Source organism: Aulostomus chinensis, chromosome 14, assembly GCF_037954235.1.
Source record: "Aulostomus chinensis isolate RoL2024-O1b breed Wild chromosome 14, RoL_Achi_v1.0, whole genome shotgun sequence".
NCBI lineage: Eukaryota > Metazoa > Chordata > Actinopteri > Syngnathiformes > Aulostomidae > Aulostomus > Aulostomus chinensis.
In genome coordinates, this window is record NC_141333.1 from 17,016,696 (window position 1) to 17,036,202 (window position 19,507).

The 19,507-nt window shown below is 42.1% G+C and overlaps 2 protein-coding genes across 2 annotated transcripts; both read left to right on the forward strand.

Moving 5' to 3' along the window:
- The first annotated feature begins 9,960 nt into the window (after nucleotides 1-9,960).
- On the forward strand, nucleotides 9,961-12,485 carry LOC147249966 (mast cell protease 1A-like). Its single transcript, XM_086223829.1, has 5 exons — nucleotides 9,961-10,031; nucleotides 10,105-10,252; nucleotides 10,342-10,474; nucleotides 10,634-10,906; nucleotides 11,005-12,485. Exons 1-5 carry the CDS (start codon nucleotides 9,971-9,973, stop codon nucleotides 11,164-11,166), a joined length of 777 nt encoding a protein of 258 aa, XP_086079955.1. The 5' UTR covers nucleotides 9,961-9,970; the 3' UTR covers nucleotides 11,167-12,485.
- A 4,548-nt stretch (nucleotides 12,486-17,033) lies between these two features.
- Nucleotides 17,034-18,850, forward strand: LOC147249967 (duodenase-1-like). Its single transcript, XM_086223830.1, has 5 exons — nucleotides 17,034-17,109; nucleotides 17,193-17,337; nucleotides 17,464-17,596; nucleotides 18,178-18,432; nucleotides 18,532-18,850. The coding sequence occupies exons 1-5, from the start codon at nucleotides 17,052-17,054 to the stop codon at nucleotides 18,691-18,693; spliced, it is 753 nt and encodes a 250-aa protein (XP_086079956.1). The 5' UTR covers nucleotides 17,034-17,051; the 3' UTR covers nucleotides 18,694-18,850.
- Nucleotides 18,851-19,507: the final 657 nt, after the last annotated feature.

A 19,507-nucleotide genomic window follows, 5' to 3' on the forward strand; every position in this document is an offset into this window, starting at 1 on the left:
TTATATCCTTTTGACCTCGACTGTCCATTTTGTAGCCAAAATCAACTCCACAGAACCAGTAAGGAGACGCTTTTTGACACCTTGGTTCCCTTCTCTCCAGCCACATGGGGCAAATTAAGGGAGCCCTTTTTTTATGGCCGTTGGTTTCAAACATCAAGCGGTTGGAAACACAGAGCAGGTTGCAGGAGTGTCAGTAGAGTTAGTCCAGATGAAGCCTGAAAGAAGCTCTGATCACCTGCATTAATATTTCAGTGAAACACCCACTCTGATCTTTGCCATTTAATTTGAGAGAACAGAGCGGAAATGAAGAACACCTTTTTTGTGACTTCCCACACTCTTGTCCGTTTTTTTACAAGCTGTGCAATGAAATGGATTAGGGCCAAGCATTAAAGCAGTCCACTTACCGGCGATTGCCTTTCCTCCAAAATGTATAATTACCAGCAGCAAGTTGAACTACAAAAAAAATTGCATTATACTGTCACAGGAGATTTAAGCAAGTTAGATGAGGAGATGGAGTTTCGGAGTTAGTCATAAAGTTACAATTATTTTTGTTTGCATTAATTAAAAACAAGCAAGATGTTAGTGATTGAGCTCTCAAGAAGCTGGTTAGATTTGTTTGTTATCTTTAGACTGAGATGAAGCATAAATTAATTTAAATTGACACTTAGAATCTTTTATTTTCATAAAAATGGCAAATAGAGTCAATACATTCCAGTGTTAACATTCACGAAATTTTCACATGGCATCATTTGAAATATTTCATTTTGTGTGCAGGAGATGGAAAACGTAATGTATGGAACCGTTTTGTTGTTGTTGTTTTTTAGGAATTTGTTTTATACTTTGGGACTTACAGCTGACTTACAGTCATGAGCAGTCATATCGAATTTTACGTTCGAAAAATTTTCGGCACAAGTATGTAAAGTATGAGATTTCCCAAAACGCCGAACTAGTCTTTATGGTTTTTCATGTTAGATGCTCATTAAAGGAGAGATTGAGTACGCGAGAGAAGCTCTCACGTGAGGGCAATTACCTCCTTTTGAAAGGGTCCGTGTGTCAGTTATGAGCTGCACACCCCGAGGCCGGGCCGGCCTGATGCTCCAAGAAGGTTTGACAGTGTGACAGTCACCTCACACTCATCGGTGTGTTAACTACCCACCACAGACTCGCTGTCCGCCTGTTTAAGACTCACCGTCACCAGTCACCTCTTGCTCCCAACCCCCCCCGAGCCTTTCCTGTCAACCTGCCGGTGTGCTCTGGTTCTTGGTTCCCGCCAGGCTTCTCATCAAAGCTACTTTCAGCGTAGATCTATTTTGGCCCTTCGTAAAAATCACAGTCTTTCACGCCTAATTAAACGTGGTTGCCATCTCTGTTAACTTCCTCGGGCTTTATTCACCATCCGGTTCTTAACTTGTCTTTTTTCTCCCGGTCTGGCTCAGTCCTTGAAAGTCAAATCACTTTGATATAGGACAGTTGTTGGTCACCACCGTACATGAGTTTTGTCGGACTGAATAAGAGAACCTTACCCCGTCTAAAATAATTTAGTTTAATTCATTCAGAAAAGGACATTGTGCAATTTAACATTAATTCTTCACAAGCAATAAAAAGATGTGCGGAACCGATTTAGCAGCACGCTAATGTCCATCTGGAGTCCCTCAGCACACGACACAATAGAAGTAACAAGAAGAACATGAGACACAATGAGTGCGTGAAGGCTTGACTCCACATTCATTTACTTGGTTCTCTATCCGAATTGCAAAGGGAAATATCATGCTTGAAGGAAATATGAGGACTTTATACATCTTCTTTACCTTAACACTTGAAAAATAAGAATATTTATGCTCTCACATCGGGACATTTCAAACATGAATTGGCATCGTGACATCCAACTGAAGAAGAATTCCCCAAAAAGGCCATTAGTTGCTTCTTCTTTTTTTTCTGTTACATTTCTGTAGGAGCTATCATTTCTGTACTGAGGACATCATGAAGAAGTTGTAGTACTGAAAATATATATGTATTTTTGCGTGGTACGATGCTGCCTCCCCTCCTTGTCTTGGATGGCTCGTCATGTGACGTTTCCAGCCAACTGTCACTACAAACTCTAAAGCTCTCAAACCTCCATCATCATCATCATCATTACAGCTACAAGATCGACAAGCAGGTGCACCACAGCAAAATTGAAAAGTATGAAGGGTATTTTGTACATTTTTGTTCATTCGTAAAACATTAAAATGCTCTGTTTCTTATCGTGATAAAGAATAAATTCCAAGGTTAAAAAAAAATGCATGCTTTGGTTTCACCTAAAAGACGGAAGGCATTCGTTAGAATAATGCAACACGTGCATAATGCTTTCCAGTGTGTTGCAGACGTCCTAAAATAAAGTCCACACCTTGAATATATCTTCATATTTGTACACTAAAAGTACTGTGCAATAAAACACAATAAAACATTCTTCATTTTGTGGTTCTGCTCGGTTTTGTGACATAAATGAATCACAGCCTGACCATGTCATCGCAGGAGCGTGTTCTCAGGTTGTTGTTTTTTTTTGTTTTTTTTTTGTTGTTGTCTCGTCAGTATCCCTCTGTTGATGGACAAACAAAGAAAACACAATGAAAGTGACACTATAGTTACAACCAGGAAGTACCAGATGTTTTTTTTCCTTTGCCAATGTAATTAATATCGTTCAGAAATGAATGTACTGTACCACTTGCTAAAAACCGGGATGCCCCCTGGGGGTCGGGTTTCATGTGAATGTCAGATGCGTCAGCAGATTAGAAGAGTTTAAAAGAAGAGGAAAACGTCAGGGCATACGCCAGCATCAAACAGTGGAGGGGCTTTAAATTTACATGGATGAGTCATATAAAAGTTATAACACTTGTTGAGGCACTAATAAATATCCGTATTGATTATGTTTAACAGTTTGTAATCCACAACACAAACTCCAGGAGCAGTAATTATGGACCAATATGCTTGATATGTTTCTGCTACTTCTTGATTGTGTTTATGGATCAGTCAGGGTCGTCATACATCAATAGCTGCTCTGAACCCAGAACAACGCTCAATGAGCCAGGTACCCAAGTTAGATGCTCTCAAATGAAGGAACCTAATCTTTCCCAGCAGGGATCCAAGCGGCTCTGTAAGTGTATGAATAGAGATAATATCTCTATAATGAGGCCTGTTTTGTACCATCAGAGTCTTCAAAAGGGCCTGAAACCCAACCTCCCTCCAAGCACTGACAATCCCTCAGTAATAGCTCCCTATTATTAATTGTTTTGCCTGACTGTTAAGTTTCTTTCTCTCTCTTTGCCCATGTAGTTGTATGCTCACCTTTGACCCCGAGACTTTGAGTGGACTGACATTCCGCCAATTGCAAGAGAGGTGAATTTTTTTTTCTTTTTAAATAAAACTGTTTCCAGATACACAAGCCTTTATGTTTCTATGGTGCAAAGAGTTAGAACTCAAGATTATCTCTTATATATCACCTGCGTGCAGTTTATCTAGTCAGCATGTCCAGTGCTGCGTTCACATCCAACACAGGTGTGCTTTATATCCGTGCTGACACACAACCGCACGTAGTTGAGGAAACGATTGGACATCAACAACTCAGACACGTCTCTTTGCATATGCTGCTTTTTGACCATTGTGCATTGTCAGGGCGTAATGATAAGTCGACTGGTGACAGAGATGGATGAAACTGATTTGTTATCTAATCTGACGTACCAGAAGCACTCAGATAGACGGGACGGTGACGGTAAACACTTTTAAACTCAGCATCGAGGTTGACCTGGCGTCATTTGAGTCTGAGACGATTATTCTATTAAGATAGACTTGTAAACAGTAGCATGACGTATCGCAAGACATTTTCTACTGACTCACTAATTGAATCCTTCTTATAATGTTTGTATTGGGAAACTCAGTAAGAGCTGTGTGACTCAGCTGTCCAGGAAAGGACTGAACATCCTTAAGTATTTCGGATGTCAGTCCCACTGTAATTGACAGTAATGGGCATAAAGTGTTTAATACGATGAGTAATATTCCAAAAGTGATACTGTAAAAATGCCTGCTTATCTCAGCACAATCCAAATGTGTGAGCAGACATTTATGAATTCACAACTCTCGCTATGTGAGGGCTTATAGGGAACTTGGTATTGCTCATGAGACGAACTGCAGACCACACAAGAAACCTGCTAGTCCACAAATATCTCACAAATAAGTGTCTCCGTCGAGTTTCCCTGGCCAGGTGAAGCCATTTCAAAAACAGCTCTCTCTCTCTCTCTCTCTCTCTCTCTCTCTCTCTCTCTCTCTCCATCTGTTAAACAAATAAGGAGCCTCGACAAAGGTGTGCACAAGAATCCACATGATCAAAGTGTATGAGAATGGCAGCCTTGTCCCGGCCTGGCCATTATCAGACCCCATGAATGCTTGTCTTCTCCTCTTTTGTCGGTCGAGGCATTGACAGTCACTCACCCGGCAATGACTGTCACACCAGCGCAAAGAGCCAGCCGCCGACAGGGGCCAACCACATCAAACGAGGCTGTCAAGGGGCCCTGCTCGTGAACCGTGGCAACAAACACCTCCTGATCCTCACCTACAGCTCAGCACCAGACACCCACCGCTGTGCTCTCAGCCACTGCCTCCACTGAGAAAAGATGTACTGCCAGGACCTCATTTCCCTCTCTGCAAACCCCCCTTCTCATTTCTCCCTCTGTCAAGTAGTGCTTGTGTTAACCTCCAGCCTGCTGAGACACAAAGGGCTGCTAAAGTGTTTAAGAATGCTTTATGGATGCATGACAAGGGGAGGCTGACACTGCCAGGGGTCAGAAGGTATACAGAATGGGAATGAGATCAATTCGGTTTTACTTTAAATAAAGTGCTGAGTCAAACTTTATTTGAATGTTTAAATACAAAATGTTGAATGGAAAAGAAGAACACAATCAACGTCCAGTCAGTAGGGGTAGCACATGGTAAAAAAAAAAAAAAAGTATGAATTTTTCCTCGCATACCATTTCCTTAACAGTAGCAAGAGTTAAGAATTTTGAGTTTCTCTCCTACATTTACGTTATCACTCAGCAGATTAAAAAAAAAAAGTCTTTTGCAAGAATATTTACAACTTTATTATTTATCTCTGCCATAACACTATGGGGTCGGATGAACATGCATCGTTTGGACCATCAAGAATGACGTAATGAATCTGGTTTTCTTTTGGCTTAGAGCTCCACTTTATCTTTAATAGGCAGAGACCTGAGTTGTCAAACAGTTTAAAGGTCCAACTGAAACATCATTTTCCTGCATGCCTGGCTTCCATAGGAACATATTAAAACACACTTGTATAAAACAGAACCCATTCATCATGGGAGTCTTGATTATCTAAGAAACAAACTGGTGGGTGTTGCAGGTTCCCACCTCTGTTACATTTCGTTGAACAGGAAAACTGGAGAATCTTAAACTTTGATACAATCAGGATAAAAGGTCAACTACTGGCTTATCACATTACTCAAGAATAAGTTACCATAGCACCAAACACAACAGTTGTCTCTTGTGCACGAATGAGAATCTGTGCAAAACTTGGAATCGATCACCCATTAGGTTGAACATTTAAACAAAATTGCGTAATGCCGTGTGTGGAAAAACCTGTTTTTTACACTTGAGCTCACTTGACTGTTACTAATGAAAATCAAGTCAATGGAAATAATATGACCTGCCATGTAAATGGCAATCAGTAAGACACTGCAGAGAATCAAACCCCATCCCGGTTAATCAGGAGTACCATTACCAGTGTCCTGCTTTTGGGCATTACATTAAAGGCTATGTACTTTTAATCATTAGCCTGCCTTCAAATACAGTCAGTGAGTCAATACAAACTTCCAAATTCAACAAGATGTTAAAAGGAAACAACATATAACAACTTTAATTCAGTCAAGTGTTTTCTGTGTTCATTGAGCCGCACTGAATTAAGGAGAGGGCCAGCAGAAAGGCTTCATCGCCCTCTTGTGGTGGCTTGTCCCATTACAGACAGAACCCATACTGCAAGAAGAGCAAGAAGGTAAAGACCAAATCAATTTTATCTGCAAATCCTGTGGTTAAAAATCTTGATCATTGTCCCTCCGTGAAAAGAGCTGCCCGGCTTCCTCGCCAAAACGATCAACCGTAACTTTTAGAAGCAAAAATAAATAGACTGAGAAACGCCTCATCTCATGCAGCATCAGGCTTTTTAATAACCTGTGATTTAAAACACTGATACTGTATTCATTGCTTTATATGTAGACATTATTAAGTGCATATTTCTATTTCATTTCACACTCCATATTCTTCATAATTCAATCCATTATTGTGGGTCACATTCATTAATCCAACACAATCTGTGCCCCAGTAAGGCTCTATGAGAACATGCTGCACATTACCACTAAGTAGCGCTTTTTTCACATTATTCCCCTCAGGTAATCAAACCGCAGTAAACACGGAGTACCATAACCAATACTTTTTTTTAAAATTTCACAAAGATATGAACAAAATAAATGCAACAACATTCTCTATATTGCAGTAAGAATTAAAATCACATTCCAATACAGTCAAAACATCCATCCATTTTCTACCTCTTATCCTGTTAAGGGTTGCGGGGGGGGGGGGGGGGGAGCCTCTCTCAGCAGCATTTGGGCGAGAGGCGGGGTTCACCCTGGACAGGTCGCCAGTCCATCACAGGACCAACACATAGAGACAGACAACCATTCACACTCACAGCCGGGGTGCGAACCTTGAGCCTTCTTGCTGTGAAGCAACAGTGCTAACCACTGCACCACAGTGCCACCTTACAGTCAAAATAGATTTTATTAAATTAAACTAGATATTAAAAGAAACAACATATGATGTCTGTGCAAATTGTGATGCCACTGTGATGTCTCTACAGACTGCAACTGTAAAGAGATCATTCATAATCATTTACACAGCATTGTTCCTCTTCTTCCCAGTTAAAATAATGAATAAAATCTAAAGAAACACATGGAACAACAACAAATTTAACAAATTACAATTTCAATATTTCTTCAAATCCCCTTGAGACATTTATCAAGCGATATTTGACCACAAATCCAATGGCTCCGACTGTGATGTCACAAATCAACTAACTAAACAAAAGCTAGAGCATTAAGCTAGTTGTGGTCCAGCCAGTGGATGGAGTGACAATGGGCTTCCAAGATGGCTGCCACACATAAAAGAATCAGAAAGTGATGCACCCTCACCACCACAGCTGAAGAGGTAGAAGTGCAAATGTTAGGTTCTATTACTTTTTATGTCCTTGATACAAAAAGCTCTTTCTGGCAAATTACAATACAAAATATTCGGCACTACTTTTGAAACTTTTTTTAAGTTTCTGAGGATGCACTTTTGCATTAACACAGCTTCCAAAGTTTCCCACGAAGCTATGAAACAAACCTTTATTGGCTATCCATGTGCTATTATACTGGATGATACGACAAAAACCTGAAAAAGTGCCAGAACCAGCCAGACAAGTAAAGCTCAGTCTCAACCTCCAACTTCAGGCTGAAGGAGGTGAGCAGACAAAGGACTAAAAACAGATCAAACAAAAACTAACTCCAACCCAGCCACATTTCACCTCCTGAGGACACAGAGATTCCGAAGGATGTGAAATGATCAAAGAAAATTCATCCCACAACTAAATGAAGTGTCGGCACCACTTCAGAACTGATCGGGAATTTCATCTGGTATCCTTTGTTTTCACTTTCTTGGTCTTCGTCCTCTTCATTATTAAGAGGATAAGGATAAGGACAAGAGTTGATCTGACCCGGGTCTTGACCTGGGGCTGGGAGTGAACCCAAGGCATCTTCTATAAATTTGTTATTACAATACTTACTGATAGTAAAGCTGACACTTACGACACCAGCTCTATCCCGATACACAGCTGTGTCCAGACTGCATGAGGGTCACATGGGGCCCGACAGTACTAGTATGACTATTTGTGAGGGGTGGAACTCGGATGTTCTGGGGGAGCTGACTCAACCTCATCTCACAGCGAACCCTGTACATCTGTTTCTGGATATCCATAAAGAGTCCAGTGTAAGCCTAACCAGTCTAACGAATTCTTTCGTCACATAAAATTCCTCAACAACTACCTGCTGCAGGAAGATGCCTGAAAGAGCTCACAGATGTGCTCCCCGGTGACATCCGCCATCTGGATCAGCAGCACAGGTGCTCGAGTGTTCAGCTGCTTCACCATGTTGTCATGGTTGCCTGCCTGATGACTTTTTGTATTGCCAGCACCATGTCATCCAAGATGGTGTGGGAGAAGGTGCGCTGCCTCTCCAGGGTCCCAAGAACGTTGGTCACCCTGTCCACAATGGACTTAGTGACCGTGGAGGGAGTACATAGAAGCCCTGCAGGACCCTTGGGACCGCCGACATCACCACCTCTCATGGGCCCAGCTGTTTGGAGCTGTGGCGTTTGCCTCAGAATCTTGGCAAACCCAGCACCGTCCGGAGGATTTTGGGATTCCTGTTGGTTAAAATGATTGAAATAAATGTTATAAACCTTCCAGAATACATCAGATAAGAGAGTCATTACAATTTCAGAAACAATATCAAATGTGACTAACAGCATCTCAGGAGGGACAGCGTCCAGAGACATGAGCAGCAACTGGGATCCTATTCTATGTCACTCCTTCTGTTACTATTGCTGACCTCCCGAACCAGAAACCAATAGAGAACAGAATGTGACTTGAAGTGCTGATCTTAAAAGGTAGGAATAACTGAAGATGAACTCTAAAACGTGTCTGAGACTTTGGTCTCACTAGGCTGAGCTTGGGTGCATTTCAACCTCTCAGAGGCTTCACAGAGAAAGAACACACGTTACTTCACTAACAGGGAAATGTGTGTGTGACGCCTGTAAAGGTGTCGTAGTTGACTCTGTGTGTGTGTGTGTGTGTGTGTGTGTGTGTGTGTGTGTGTGTGTGTGTTATCTTGACTTTCTCTCACTGACTCCATGCTCTTCACAAGGATGGGCTCCAACAGGTCCTCCACCGACAGGTGAGATGGGATCCCGTTCCACTGCTGGAGATCCAGCAGAAGTTCCCTCAGCAGCGAGAGCTGTCCACACGTAGCAGCACAGTCACCAGCATGTCTGCAGAGCAAACCGATCTAATTCACAGAATGGGCCAAAATTTGCGGCCAGGTAGAGGCGGGAATTTAGCTTCTTGTCTGTGTGAAATGGAGGTGTAATATTCCTCTTTTCAAAAAAGCTGCCACTTATGTGGGCGTAGCCATGTGACATGACGTGCAGCACAAGTTAACCCCATGACAAAGTCTGCAAGTTTCAGAAAAGCAATTCGCTGCTCTGGCTGCCAGAAGCGTCGGTGTCGACATTCTCTGTTTGATGCAGAAGAACCCGTGAGTGTTATGTTTGCGTCATCATTGACACCTCCGCCCACCTCCCACCTCGCCGGCACATTGACGGCCTGGGTGTACATAACTATGGAGGCATCAATAAGTGTTCCCTCGGAGGAGGAATATTGCCAGGCCAAAATTGCCCCCCCACTCTGTCTAAAACCTCAAACCAAGCCGCAAACAAGACGGGCAAATTAGCGGAAGGTTGTCCAATATAAAAGCCACCAATAATATCTTTTTCCACGTCTACTGGCCCCACTTTGTAAACCATCTCATCATGATAAAAAGTAGAGTGTTTGCCCTCATATGTGAGACATCCTGTTTCATTCTGAATAAGTTCGAATTTGTTTTGGAATTCTTTTGTACCCCAGAAAGGATGACAACTCATCACAAAACCACCCTGCGATGGTCTGAAATGTGACCAACTTTAAAAAGCTTCACTGACCACATGTGCTCGTCACCATGTCAGAGGTGACACTGACGCAGGTGACTGAGGCAAAAAAACCACAGAGTTGCTCACCCCAGACTGATATATAAGAGGGTCGTCTTGACACAGCTAGAGACAACAGGTTGCTGCCAAAATGATGCGCGGTCTGCAGCTGTTTCTGCTTTTCATTGCTCTGAAAGGTCTCGGGCAAAGTGGTAAGACTAACAAATGGAATGAGTATTTTCAAGCCTTTAGATGGATTTTAGTTTACGTTCTTTCTTATTTCAGCCCTTGGGAGCAAAATCATAAATGGAAAAAACTCCAGTGAGAATGCAATGCTGTACATGGCTTCTGTGCAGAACAGTAAAGGTCATCTATGCGGAGGATTTCTCATCAGTGAGAACTTCATAGTCACCGCTGCACACTGTAATGACGGGTGAGTCTCCTGTCCTCTTCAGACTTTCAGTCACGTAGAGACTGATCAAAAGACGCTGTTGTGATGACGTCTCAATGATCACTTAACAGGAAGCCTACCAGTGTTGTTCTCGGCACCCACAACATCAAGGACGTTGATGACTCAATGAGATACAGTGTAAAGCCATGCAAAAACCCTGCTTATGAGAATTTTAGGTATGGAAGTGACATCATGCTCCTCCAAGTAAGTACATGTTTCATCTCAGGTGAAGTCGCGCATGTTTACAGTGAAATATTTGCTGTCCGGCTCATTTTACTGTCAAACATACTGTAGACCTTTGGCATCACTTTTCCAGCACCCCATCTTACTGCAAAATCTCACCATCTTCCTCATATTCTCCAGCTGACTAAGAAAGTTCAACTGGGCAAGAAGATTAAAAAAATTCAGCTTCCATCGAGCAAAACAAAAATAAAACCGAAAGCAAAGTGCAGTGTAGCTGGATGGGGTTCGACAAGAACTGGTGGACAAATGGCAGACAAGCTGCAAGTGGTGGATGTGCCCATCCTTGACATCAAAGTCTGTAAGCAGAAGTGGGCAAATTATCCAAAACCTTTCCATCTCCCAGACAATGTTATCTGTGCAGGTGGATACGCCACAAAGAAAGGCTTCTGTCAGGTTGGTTTTCCATTGGTTCAGATTGTAGCAACTGGAGGCTAAACTTGATAAAATACCAGAGAAAAAAATAATCTAATTATGTCTCTTCCTCTTCACAGGGTGATTCTGGTGGTCCTTTAGTCTGTAATGGGAAGGCTGTTGGTGTTGTGTCCTTCAACCTGGGGAAAAACTGCGACTACCCAAATCTGCCCAATGTCTATACGGACGTCTCCAAATTCCTCCCCTGGATCGCGAAGATTCTCAGGAAAAAGAAATGTTAAATATTCTAATCTTGCACGAAGTTTTGCATCTTATAAGCACGAACCATTTAGATACACAATGATACCTCTATTTTGGGTATGCAAAGTGCTCTACCAGTGTTTGCTTCATTGCTGAAACTCAAATTAAAATGTATTTCTAAAACAACGTTTGGAGGCCAACATTGTTTCATAAAATAGTCGTTTTACTGTAACAATTAAGTTTGTACTGTGATGGTGCTTCCAAACTCCGTTCAAAATATTAATTTTACATTTGTTTCCTGTATGTTCTCATATGAAGTCAATACTTTTTTCCACAAAAATGACAATTTCCTCAGAAAGTTGGACAATGTATGATTTTAAGAAACGGCCCTGCAGAGACCAAAATAGGTCAAGCCCCCTACATGCCTGCGCCTCTTTCCTGGTATAATTAATGCATTTAATCTAATTTTTAAAATCTTCAGGTTTTTTTTCAGAATTGTAAAGCAACCAAATGCACAATAGGACGCAAGTTTACAGATCAATCGATGATTAATATAAGCGTTCATTTTGTTACCAGTCAAGCAATGTTAAGAGTTATGTAAAATAATAAGAAGTGAAGTGTAAAATACACTTTCTCAGCGAGTCACTTTGTAACCACTTCCTTTCAACTGTTTTGCAACACTTTTTTTTTTTTTTTTAACAAACCGCGGCTGAGAATCATTGTAAGGTGAGGGGGAACATTTAAACATTCTCCCTCAAGTTTATCCTGCTTGATGACCTCTGACATGTACACTCCCCTAAACATCCTCTCTGTTCACGTGAATAGTAGGAGTTTTGCCAGAGCTTGACATCTAGCTAGTCATCTCCTACTCCCCCTCATGTAGAGGTCTGGTGATGTGTTTGAGTACTGCTGCAGTTTCTCAAGAAAGCTATTGACACACATGAAGTTCTTGCTTTGCACCCTACAGTTAGACCTGAATTCCTGGTTTTAACATTTTTGTGTTGTTTTTTTTTTTTTTTTTGCTTTGTGGCAGTGATCGCTTCCTCTAGACTTGACGCCCCAGTCTAAGATGAAACTAGAGCAGTACCATATCTGAGGATTTCTCCTCTGCCTATATGAGACAAGGACAATTCTTTAATATTCTTTATATTTGTTTGCCCCAAATAATTCAATGCTGCATAAATAGAAATAGGAGACTCACAGAAGACTTTGTGTCCTACTGTGCCACTTAAGGAAGTTCCAGTGGGTAACAGAGCACAAAATTTTCAATTCCCAAGTCAACTCCCAGTAAAATGAAATCTGTAATGTTCTTGGATGAGGTTCCACAAGAACTTGATGTTAAGTTATTAAAGCTCTACGACAGGTGAATATGTCATTAGTGATCATTTCTGACCGTAAGAGGAAGGTATTTCTACACTAAGGAGACTTGGTGTTGCACCGGAGTTCTTTGATGGCATTAAAGTTTCATTACTCCTACATCTGCCTTTGAAAAAAAAAGAAGTCAAAAGTAAAAACAAAGTCAAAGTCAGCTTTATTGTCAAGTGTGCTATATATGCACATCATACAGCACAGATGACATTTCAGTCCTCACTAGAGGTATTTACAGATATATAAATGGTAAACAATAAACAGGAGGGGGGAGGGGGTCAGAGACGGGAGGGAGCTGATTTTTCTGAGTGCCTGGTGAAACAAGCTGTCCTTGAGCCTGCTGGTTTTGGCCTGGAGGCTCCGCAGTTACCTCCCAGACAACGGCAGGCTGAAGAGGTTGTGAGATGGGTGGGTGGGGTCACCTGCAATCCTGATGGCTTTGTGGGTGAGATGGGTGTCATAAATGTCCGGAAAGGGGACACACACACACACACACACACACACACACACACACACACACACACACCAATGATCCTCTCTGCTAATCTCACATGGGCTGCAGAGTCTTGCTGCAGGACACAGTGTAGGCACCGTACCACACGGTGATCCAGCTGGACAGGATGCTTTCAGTGGTGCCTCTGTAGAATGCCATGCATAATGGGGGCCGGAGCTCTCGCTCTTCTCAGTTTAGGAAGGAAGTACAGGTGCTGTTTTGGCTTTTTTAGCCAGTGATGCGGTGTTGTTATTCTCGGACAGGTCTTCAGAGATGTGCAGGAACTTGGTGCTGCTCACCCTCTCCACTGCAGCACCGGGCACGCCAGGTGTGCACTCTCCTAAAGTCCACAATAATCTCCGTCTCCACATTCAGACAGAGATTGCTGTCCCTGCGCCACATGGCCAGGCGGCTCACCTCCTTCCTGTAAATCGTCTCATTACCAGTGTTGATGAGATCCACCTTAGTTGTGTCATCCACAAACTTAATGAAGAGGTTGGAGCTGGATGATTGTGTACAGTCGTGGATCAGCAGCGTGAAGAGGAGGTGTCTCAGCACATATCCTTGAGGGGCCCCTGTGTTCAGGATGATGGTGCTAGAGGTGCTGCTGCTGACCCGAACTGCCTATGGTCTCCCCATCAGGAAGTCCACTAGCCAGTTGCATGGGGAGGTGTTGAGCCCCAGCTGTCCCAGTTTGATCTTAACACTGGACACAAAGAGCAGGTCTAGAACCTAACTCTTTAATTCAAACAAAAGAGGCCCAACATTCCCACGTGAGCAAGCACTCAGCAACGTTGGAAAAAAACTCCTTTTTAACAGGAAGAAACCTCAGGCAGAACCAGGCTCAGAGTGGGCGGCCATCTGCCTTGGCCGGTTGGGGCTGAGAGGGTGAAGGAGAGAGCAAGATGGGGGAGGGGGGCAGGGTGACAAGAGGAGAGAGAGAGGGAGGGGCGGAGAGGAGAGAGAAACATGGGGCCAAGGTGAGCAAGTAGTTTGTCCAGGACAGGAAGCAATCAACTCAACATCTACAGCCCTGGGTGACCTGCGGGGTGAGAGAGCACCGACAACTCTGGGGAAGAAGTTTAGGTTAACAGATGCATTGATACGCGTGAATGTTGTGGATAAAGACGGATAGAAACAGAGGAGGTGAAAGCTCAGTGCACCATGGGAATCCTCGGGTTGTCTAAGTCTATAGCAGCATAAACTAGGAGCCGGCCCAGGGTAAGCCTGACCGGCCCTAACTATGAGCTTTATCAAAAGGAAGGTTTTAAGCCTACTCTTAAATGCAGAAAGGATGTCTGCTCCCTGGTCCGAAACTGGAAGACGATTCCACAGGAGTGGAGACTCTGCCTCCTATTCTACTTTTAGAGACACAAGGAACCCCAAGTAGACCTGCATGCTGGGATTGTAGGGCTCTGGTCAGTTTATAAGGAACTATGAGCTCTTTCAGATATGAGGGAGCCTGACCACTAAGAGCTCTAAAAGTGAGGAGAAGGATTTTAAACTCTATTCTGGATTTTACTGGAAGCCAGCAAAGCTAAGACGGGGGTGATATTGTCTCTCCTCCTAGTTCCTGTCAATGTGCGTGCAGCTGCATTCTGGAGCAGCTGCAGAGGCTTTAAGCACTTGTTAGTGCAGCCTGATAATAAAGAATTATGTATGTCCAACAGTGCATATACAGTGGATTTTAAAACAAGTTCCCATGATGAGTCAATTACGATCCCTTCACTTTGAGTGAGAATCACATCCTGTAAAATACACACCAATAAAACAGCACTAGGAAATGAATTTCACACAACCCAGAGTAAAGAAAACAACATGAGCTCATTTACTCAAAATATCAAGAATTCATGTACGTGACAGAATGAGATAGGGATGTTTTTGTTTTATCTTGTGTTCTTCACAGAAGGAGATTAAAGTGACCACAAGCTCTCAACTCAAATCGGTGATATGGTTCACGAAGTCACCACAACCAAGTGTGAAGAAACTTTCCACTGCAGACAGCACACGATTGCAGAAGCTGATATCATCAACTCTGGAGGGGCACATTACAGAGTCATTTTAAATTCCCACATACTACTTATTTGGTACCGGAACATGAAATGTGTGGTTATAAATCAAATTGAAGTAAAAGATGAAAAGACGCATTAAATTGGGTTGTTTTTGAAAAGGTGCTAAAGAGGCGTCAGCAAAGGTTGCAGTCATTTGTAGTGTAGAATGTCACAGTGTCAATGCCCCTCCCAAACCAGTAGCATAATTACAGTGAAATGAGTCATTTTTCAACTGTCGTGTGACACGCTTAACAGTTTACATTTATACTAAAATTTGCATTTTAAATATACCAAAAAAGAAATGATTACAGAACCTGCTTTCTAGTTGAATGTCAGTGCCAATACCCATGCACCTCCTTGGAAATGTAACATTAACAGATCATAACAGTTAAGGGTTGGCTCATCACGCCAACACGTGTCCTCTTAACCATTTCCAAACCATCACCTCCTCCGGTCTTAGTCACCTCCTCTGTTTTTTTTAAGCATTTTGATAATTTCAGTTAATGTAACTTTTATTATCTCAAAGCAAAAAAAAAAAAAATGTATGAATAAATATATATCATATCTGTTTCGACCCCCCCAGTGTTGCTAGTACTCAAAGAAGCTTACATAGAACAGTGGCGGACCGCAGCAACTTGGGTTTCATCATTTTGATGGCAATACAGCTCATGGTGCAGGTCACATGATCAAAATATGGTGTGGACATCTCCAAATAATATATATGTGTGTGTGTGTGTGTGTGTGTTTTCAGTTGTTTCACTCTTTTTCTTTACTATATAGTTCAATATGTGCTCATTCATAGTTTTGATGCCTTCAGTGAGAATCAACAATGTAAATAGTCAACCCATTAGATGAGAAGGTCTGACTGAACTTTTGACTGGTTGTGTATGTCGCATCAAAAGCACATTACTGATGTTGTGAAAGAGAAGCCGTTGCAATTATGACAGAGTTCCTGAGAGAAGGCTTCCGTGTTACAACGTCTTTTTTATGCAGAATCTTGGGACTGTCCTTCTCAGCGGTGAACGTTGCACATTGAGCAGCTGTAGGGAACTCTTTTCTCATACTGCTTGCATGATGATTTCATTTTTTATTCATCTGGATCGCAATGTTCATGTCACACATGTTCATGTCTGACAAGCTGACATTTACAGTAGTAGGGTTCCAACAGACATAAAGTTTTAATAGAACATACGACTGGTAAGTCACACAGTGTATTTACCTGTTTAAAGTCAAACCACTCATTTCACAATGTCATTAAAAACATACGGTGCACAGAAACAGTGCGGTCAAACTTTACCACAACCCCATCCATTTTCTACCTCTTGTCCCGTTAAGGGTTGTGGGGGGACTGGAGCCTATCCCAGCAGCCTTCAGGCAAGAGGCAGGGTTCACCCTGGACAGGTCACCAGTCCATCACAGGGCCAACACATACAGACAGACAACCATTCACTCTCACAGTCACACCTACAGTCAATTTAGAGTATCAATCAGCCTCGTCCCCTCTTGATGTCTTTGGACTGTGGGAGGAAGCTGAAGTACCAGAGAGAACCCACACAGGAACAGGGAGAACATGGAGACTCCACACAGAAAGATCCTGTGCCCGAGCTCGAACCCGGAACCTTCTTGTTGTGAGGGGACGGTGCTAACCACTGCACCACCGCGCCGCCCGTAACACAACCTTTTAAATCCCATCCAATTCACCCTATCTAATCCAGATGCGGACCCAGTTTGTTCTTTGTGTGCAATTCCTGCTGCTGCTTCTGTCATTCACTTTTGTGTTAATGTAATAATAACATCATTTTTTTGTACTGTTTTGAGTTTTGTTTATGTTTTTTAATTTGCTGCAAGACCGTCAAGTTGAATTGAGGTTGATGTATCATGATCATTCGTGATAATTTTTTGCTAAATTGAATTTCACAAAGGAAGAGGACATACGCTTAGATAAAATCGACGTGTTTAAATAGGGGCCTACGAGACAGCCCCAGGACAACAAGGTGGAGTTGCTGCTGTCATTATGCTGCGCCAGTTCAACTGTCTACTTTTGACTGCCCTGATACATTTTGGACGAAGTGGCAAGATTGCAAATCTTTTCTAGAGCTTGATACTGGTGATAGCAATCCATTTGTAAGCTGTCTCATTTTTTTTCTGTTTTCAGCTCTTGGAAATGGAATCATCAATGGGGAAAAAGCTCCAGAGGACGCATTTCTTTACATGGCCTCAATAGAGAGTAAAACTGGACACATTTGTGGAGGATTTCTCATCAGCGAGGACTTTGTTGTCACTGCTGCACACTGCAGCCAGTGAGTTACCCTTCTTTCGTTCATATGAATCCATAAGAAATTCTTGAAGATTTCCTCAAGCGATGTCTATCTTTCTATATGTCTGTATAGTATGTATGAATGTTTGTATAATTCTGATTTTTACAGAAATTTTGAACGTGTTGTTCTCGGCACCCACAATCTCAAGTCTAAAAACAAGACAGTAAGGAACATTTCAATGAAGTGCAAACACCCATTGTACACAAGTGTTGCCACTGGGAATGACATCATGCTTCTCAAAGTAAGCACATAACATATTCTTACACCTGGTATGATGACATACTGCATGTCTGATTAAACTATTTGCATTTAAGGAACACTCCAAATATCGGAGGAACACATTTATTTGCCATCCTCCAGAGCAAAACCAAAAGATGCCTCTGTCACCTCTACGTGCTTTGAGAAACTGAGACCTACACAGACCAGCTAGCCACGAGCTAGTTTAGCACAATAAATGGTGGTGGGTGAGGCGTTTTTGGCAAATCTCTGTCAAAGGTTATCGAATAGATAAGGTTCAGGATCTTAGTTTGTCATCGTCATTCTTTTCTTTCAAATATTTTGTTTTGTTGAGCAAAGTTACGATGACTTTTTTTTAAGTCATAAATATTTGCATGTTACTTAAGTTATTAAAAGAGCATTTCTTCCCAAAACAGCTCTTCTTAAGAGTATACAGCAGAAAAGACTGATTCTGATCACAGATCATGGCGAGCTACCTGATTATCAACTTGGCTGCACATACTATGTTTGGTGTCTCTACCAGGGGGCTGAGACACACCTCTGGTACCTTTGTTATTTATGTAATATCTGATTTTGTGTCTCCAGCTGTCAAGTGAAGTCGAGCTGGGCAAAAACATACAATTTATCCAAATTCCAAGCAGTGAAATGGAGATAAAACAGGAGGAACTCTGCTCTGTAGCTGGATGGGGTTTTGCCAAAACTAATGGTGTCATGGAGGATGACCTGAGAGAGGTGAATGTGTCTGTCATCAACCTGGAAGACTGTAAGAAGAAATGGCCCACACTTCCCTCCAATGTCATCTGTGCGGGAGGATATGAGACAAAGAATGGATTCTGCTTGGTGCGTTTCCTCTCATCTCAATGAAAATGTCGACTGGTGTCTAGTATAGAAACCATACGGTCACCTGAAAAGACTAATTTACATTGATCCTCTTTCCAGGGTGACTCCGGTGGCCCTCTGGTGTGCAATGGGACTGCTGTCGGTGTGGTTTCTTACAACAAATCATATAACTGTAAATACCCAAATAACCCCAATGTCTATATGAATATCTCAAAATATCTTCCCTGGATCAATAAAATCCTCAAGGAAAACAAGTGTTAAATGAAACGATCTCAAAATCAACCCTGCGTCAGCATACTGAGAGATGGAGCTTATTCTTGACAGTAGCGCAGCATTCAAAGTTTTCTGCGTACTTCTGTTTTTTTTTAGGGAAGTACTCTTCAGCTGTCTGTCTTTGCTTTATGATCAAAATTCAAAATAAAAAGGAATATTTCAAATTGTATTTCATTTCCTTTCACATCATCCTCGTCCAACACCAAAGGTGTAATAGTCAGTAATAAAAACCATGGAATGAGCGTTTTTCCATTAAAGAATCTACAAAATGTTTTGCGTATGCAAAACTTGAGACAAGCCTGATAAAAGCACAAGAGCCACATTACTATGATAGAACTGATTTTGACACAGTTGGACACTGACTCAGCTCCTTATTCACGAAAATCACCACCCTCTTCATTTTTGTAATTAGATTTGCAAAAATATTCATGATCTCAGTGAGCCAATGCCAGTCCTCCACGATCACTTCGCCCACAAAATGCAGCGCAGCAAGGACTGCTTAAAGTTCATTGTGATACGTTGGCGCCCTCATCAGGCTGGTTCTGTTTTAGTTTCAGTCTTCATGTCCACCAGTAATTCCAACAGACAGACAGAATCATACAAGACAACACAACTGAAATAGGGACTGATGAGATTTTTTTGGGGGGGGGGGGGGGGGGTTAGGAAATTTTTGTCTTTTAGTTTTTATATTTTTAGTGAATTATTTTACAGTTATGGAATTCCCTGCACAGAGGCATTTACTTATTGAAGATAAGGAAGTGTTAAATTGAACAGTTTCTAACTATGCATTGCGGAGAAGTAG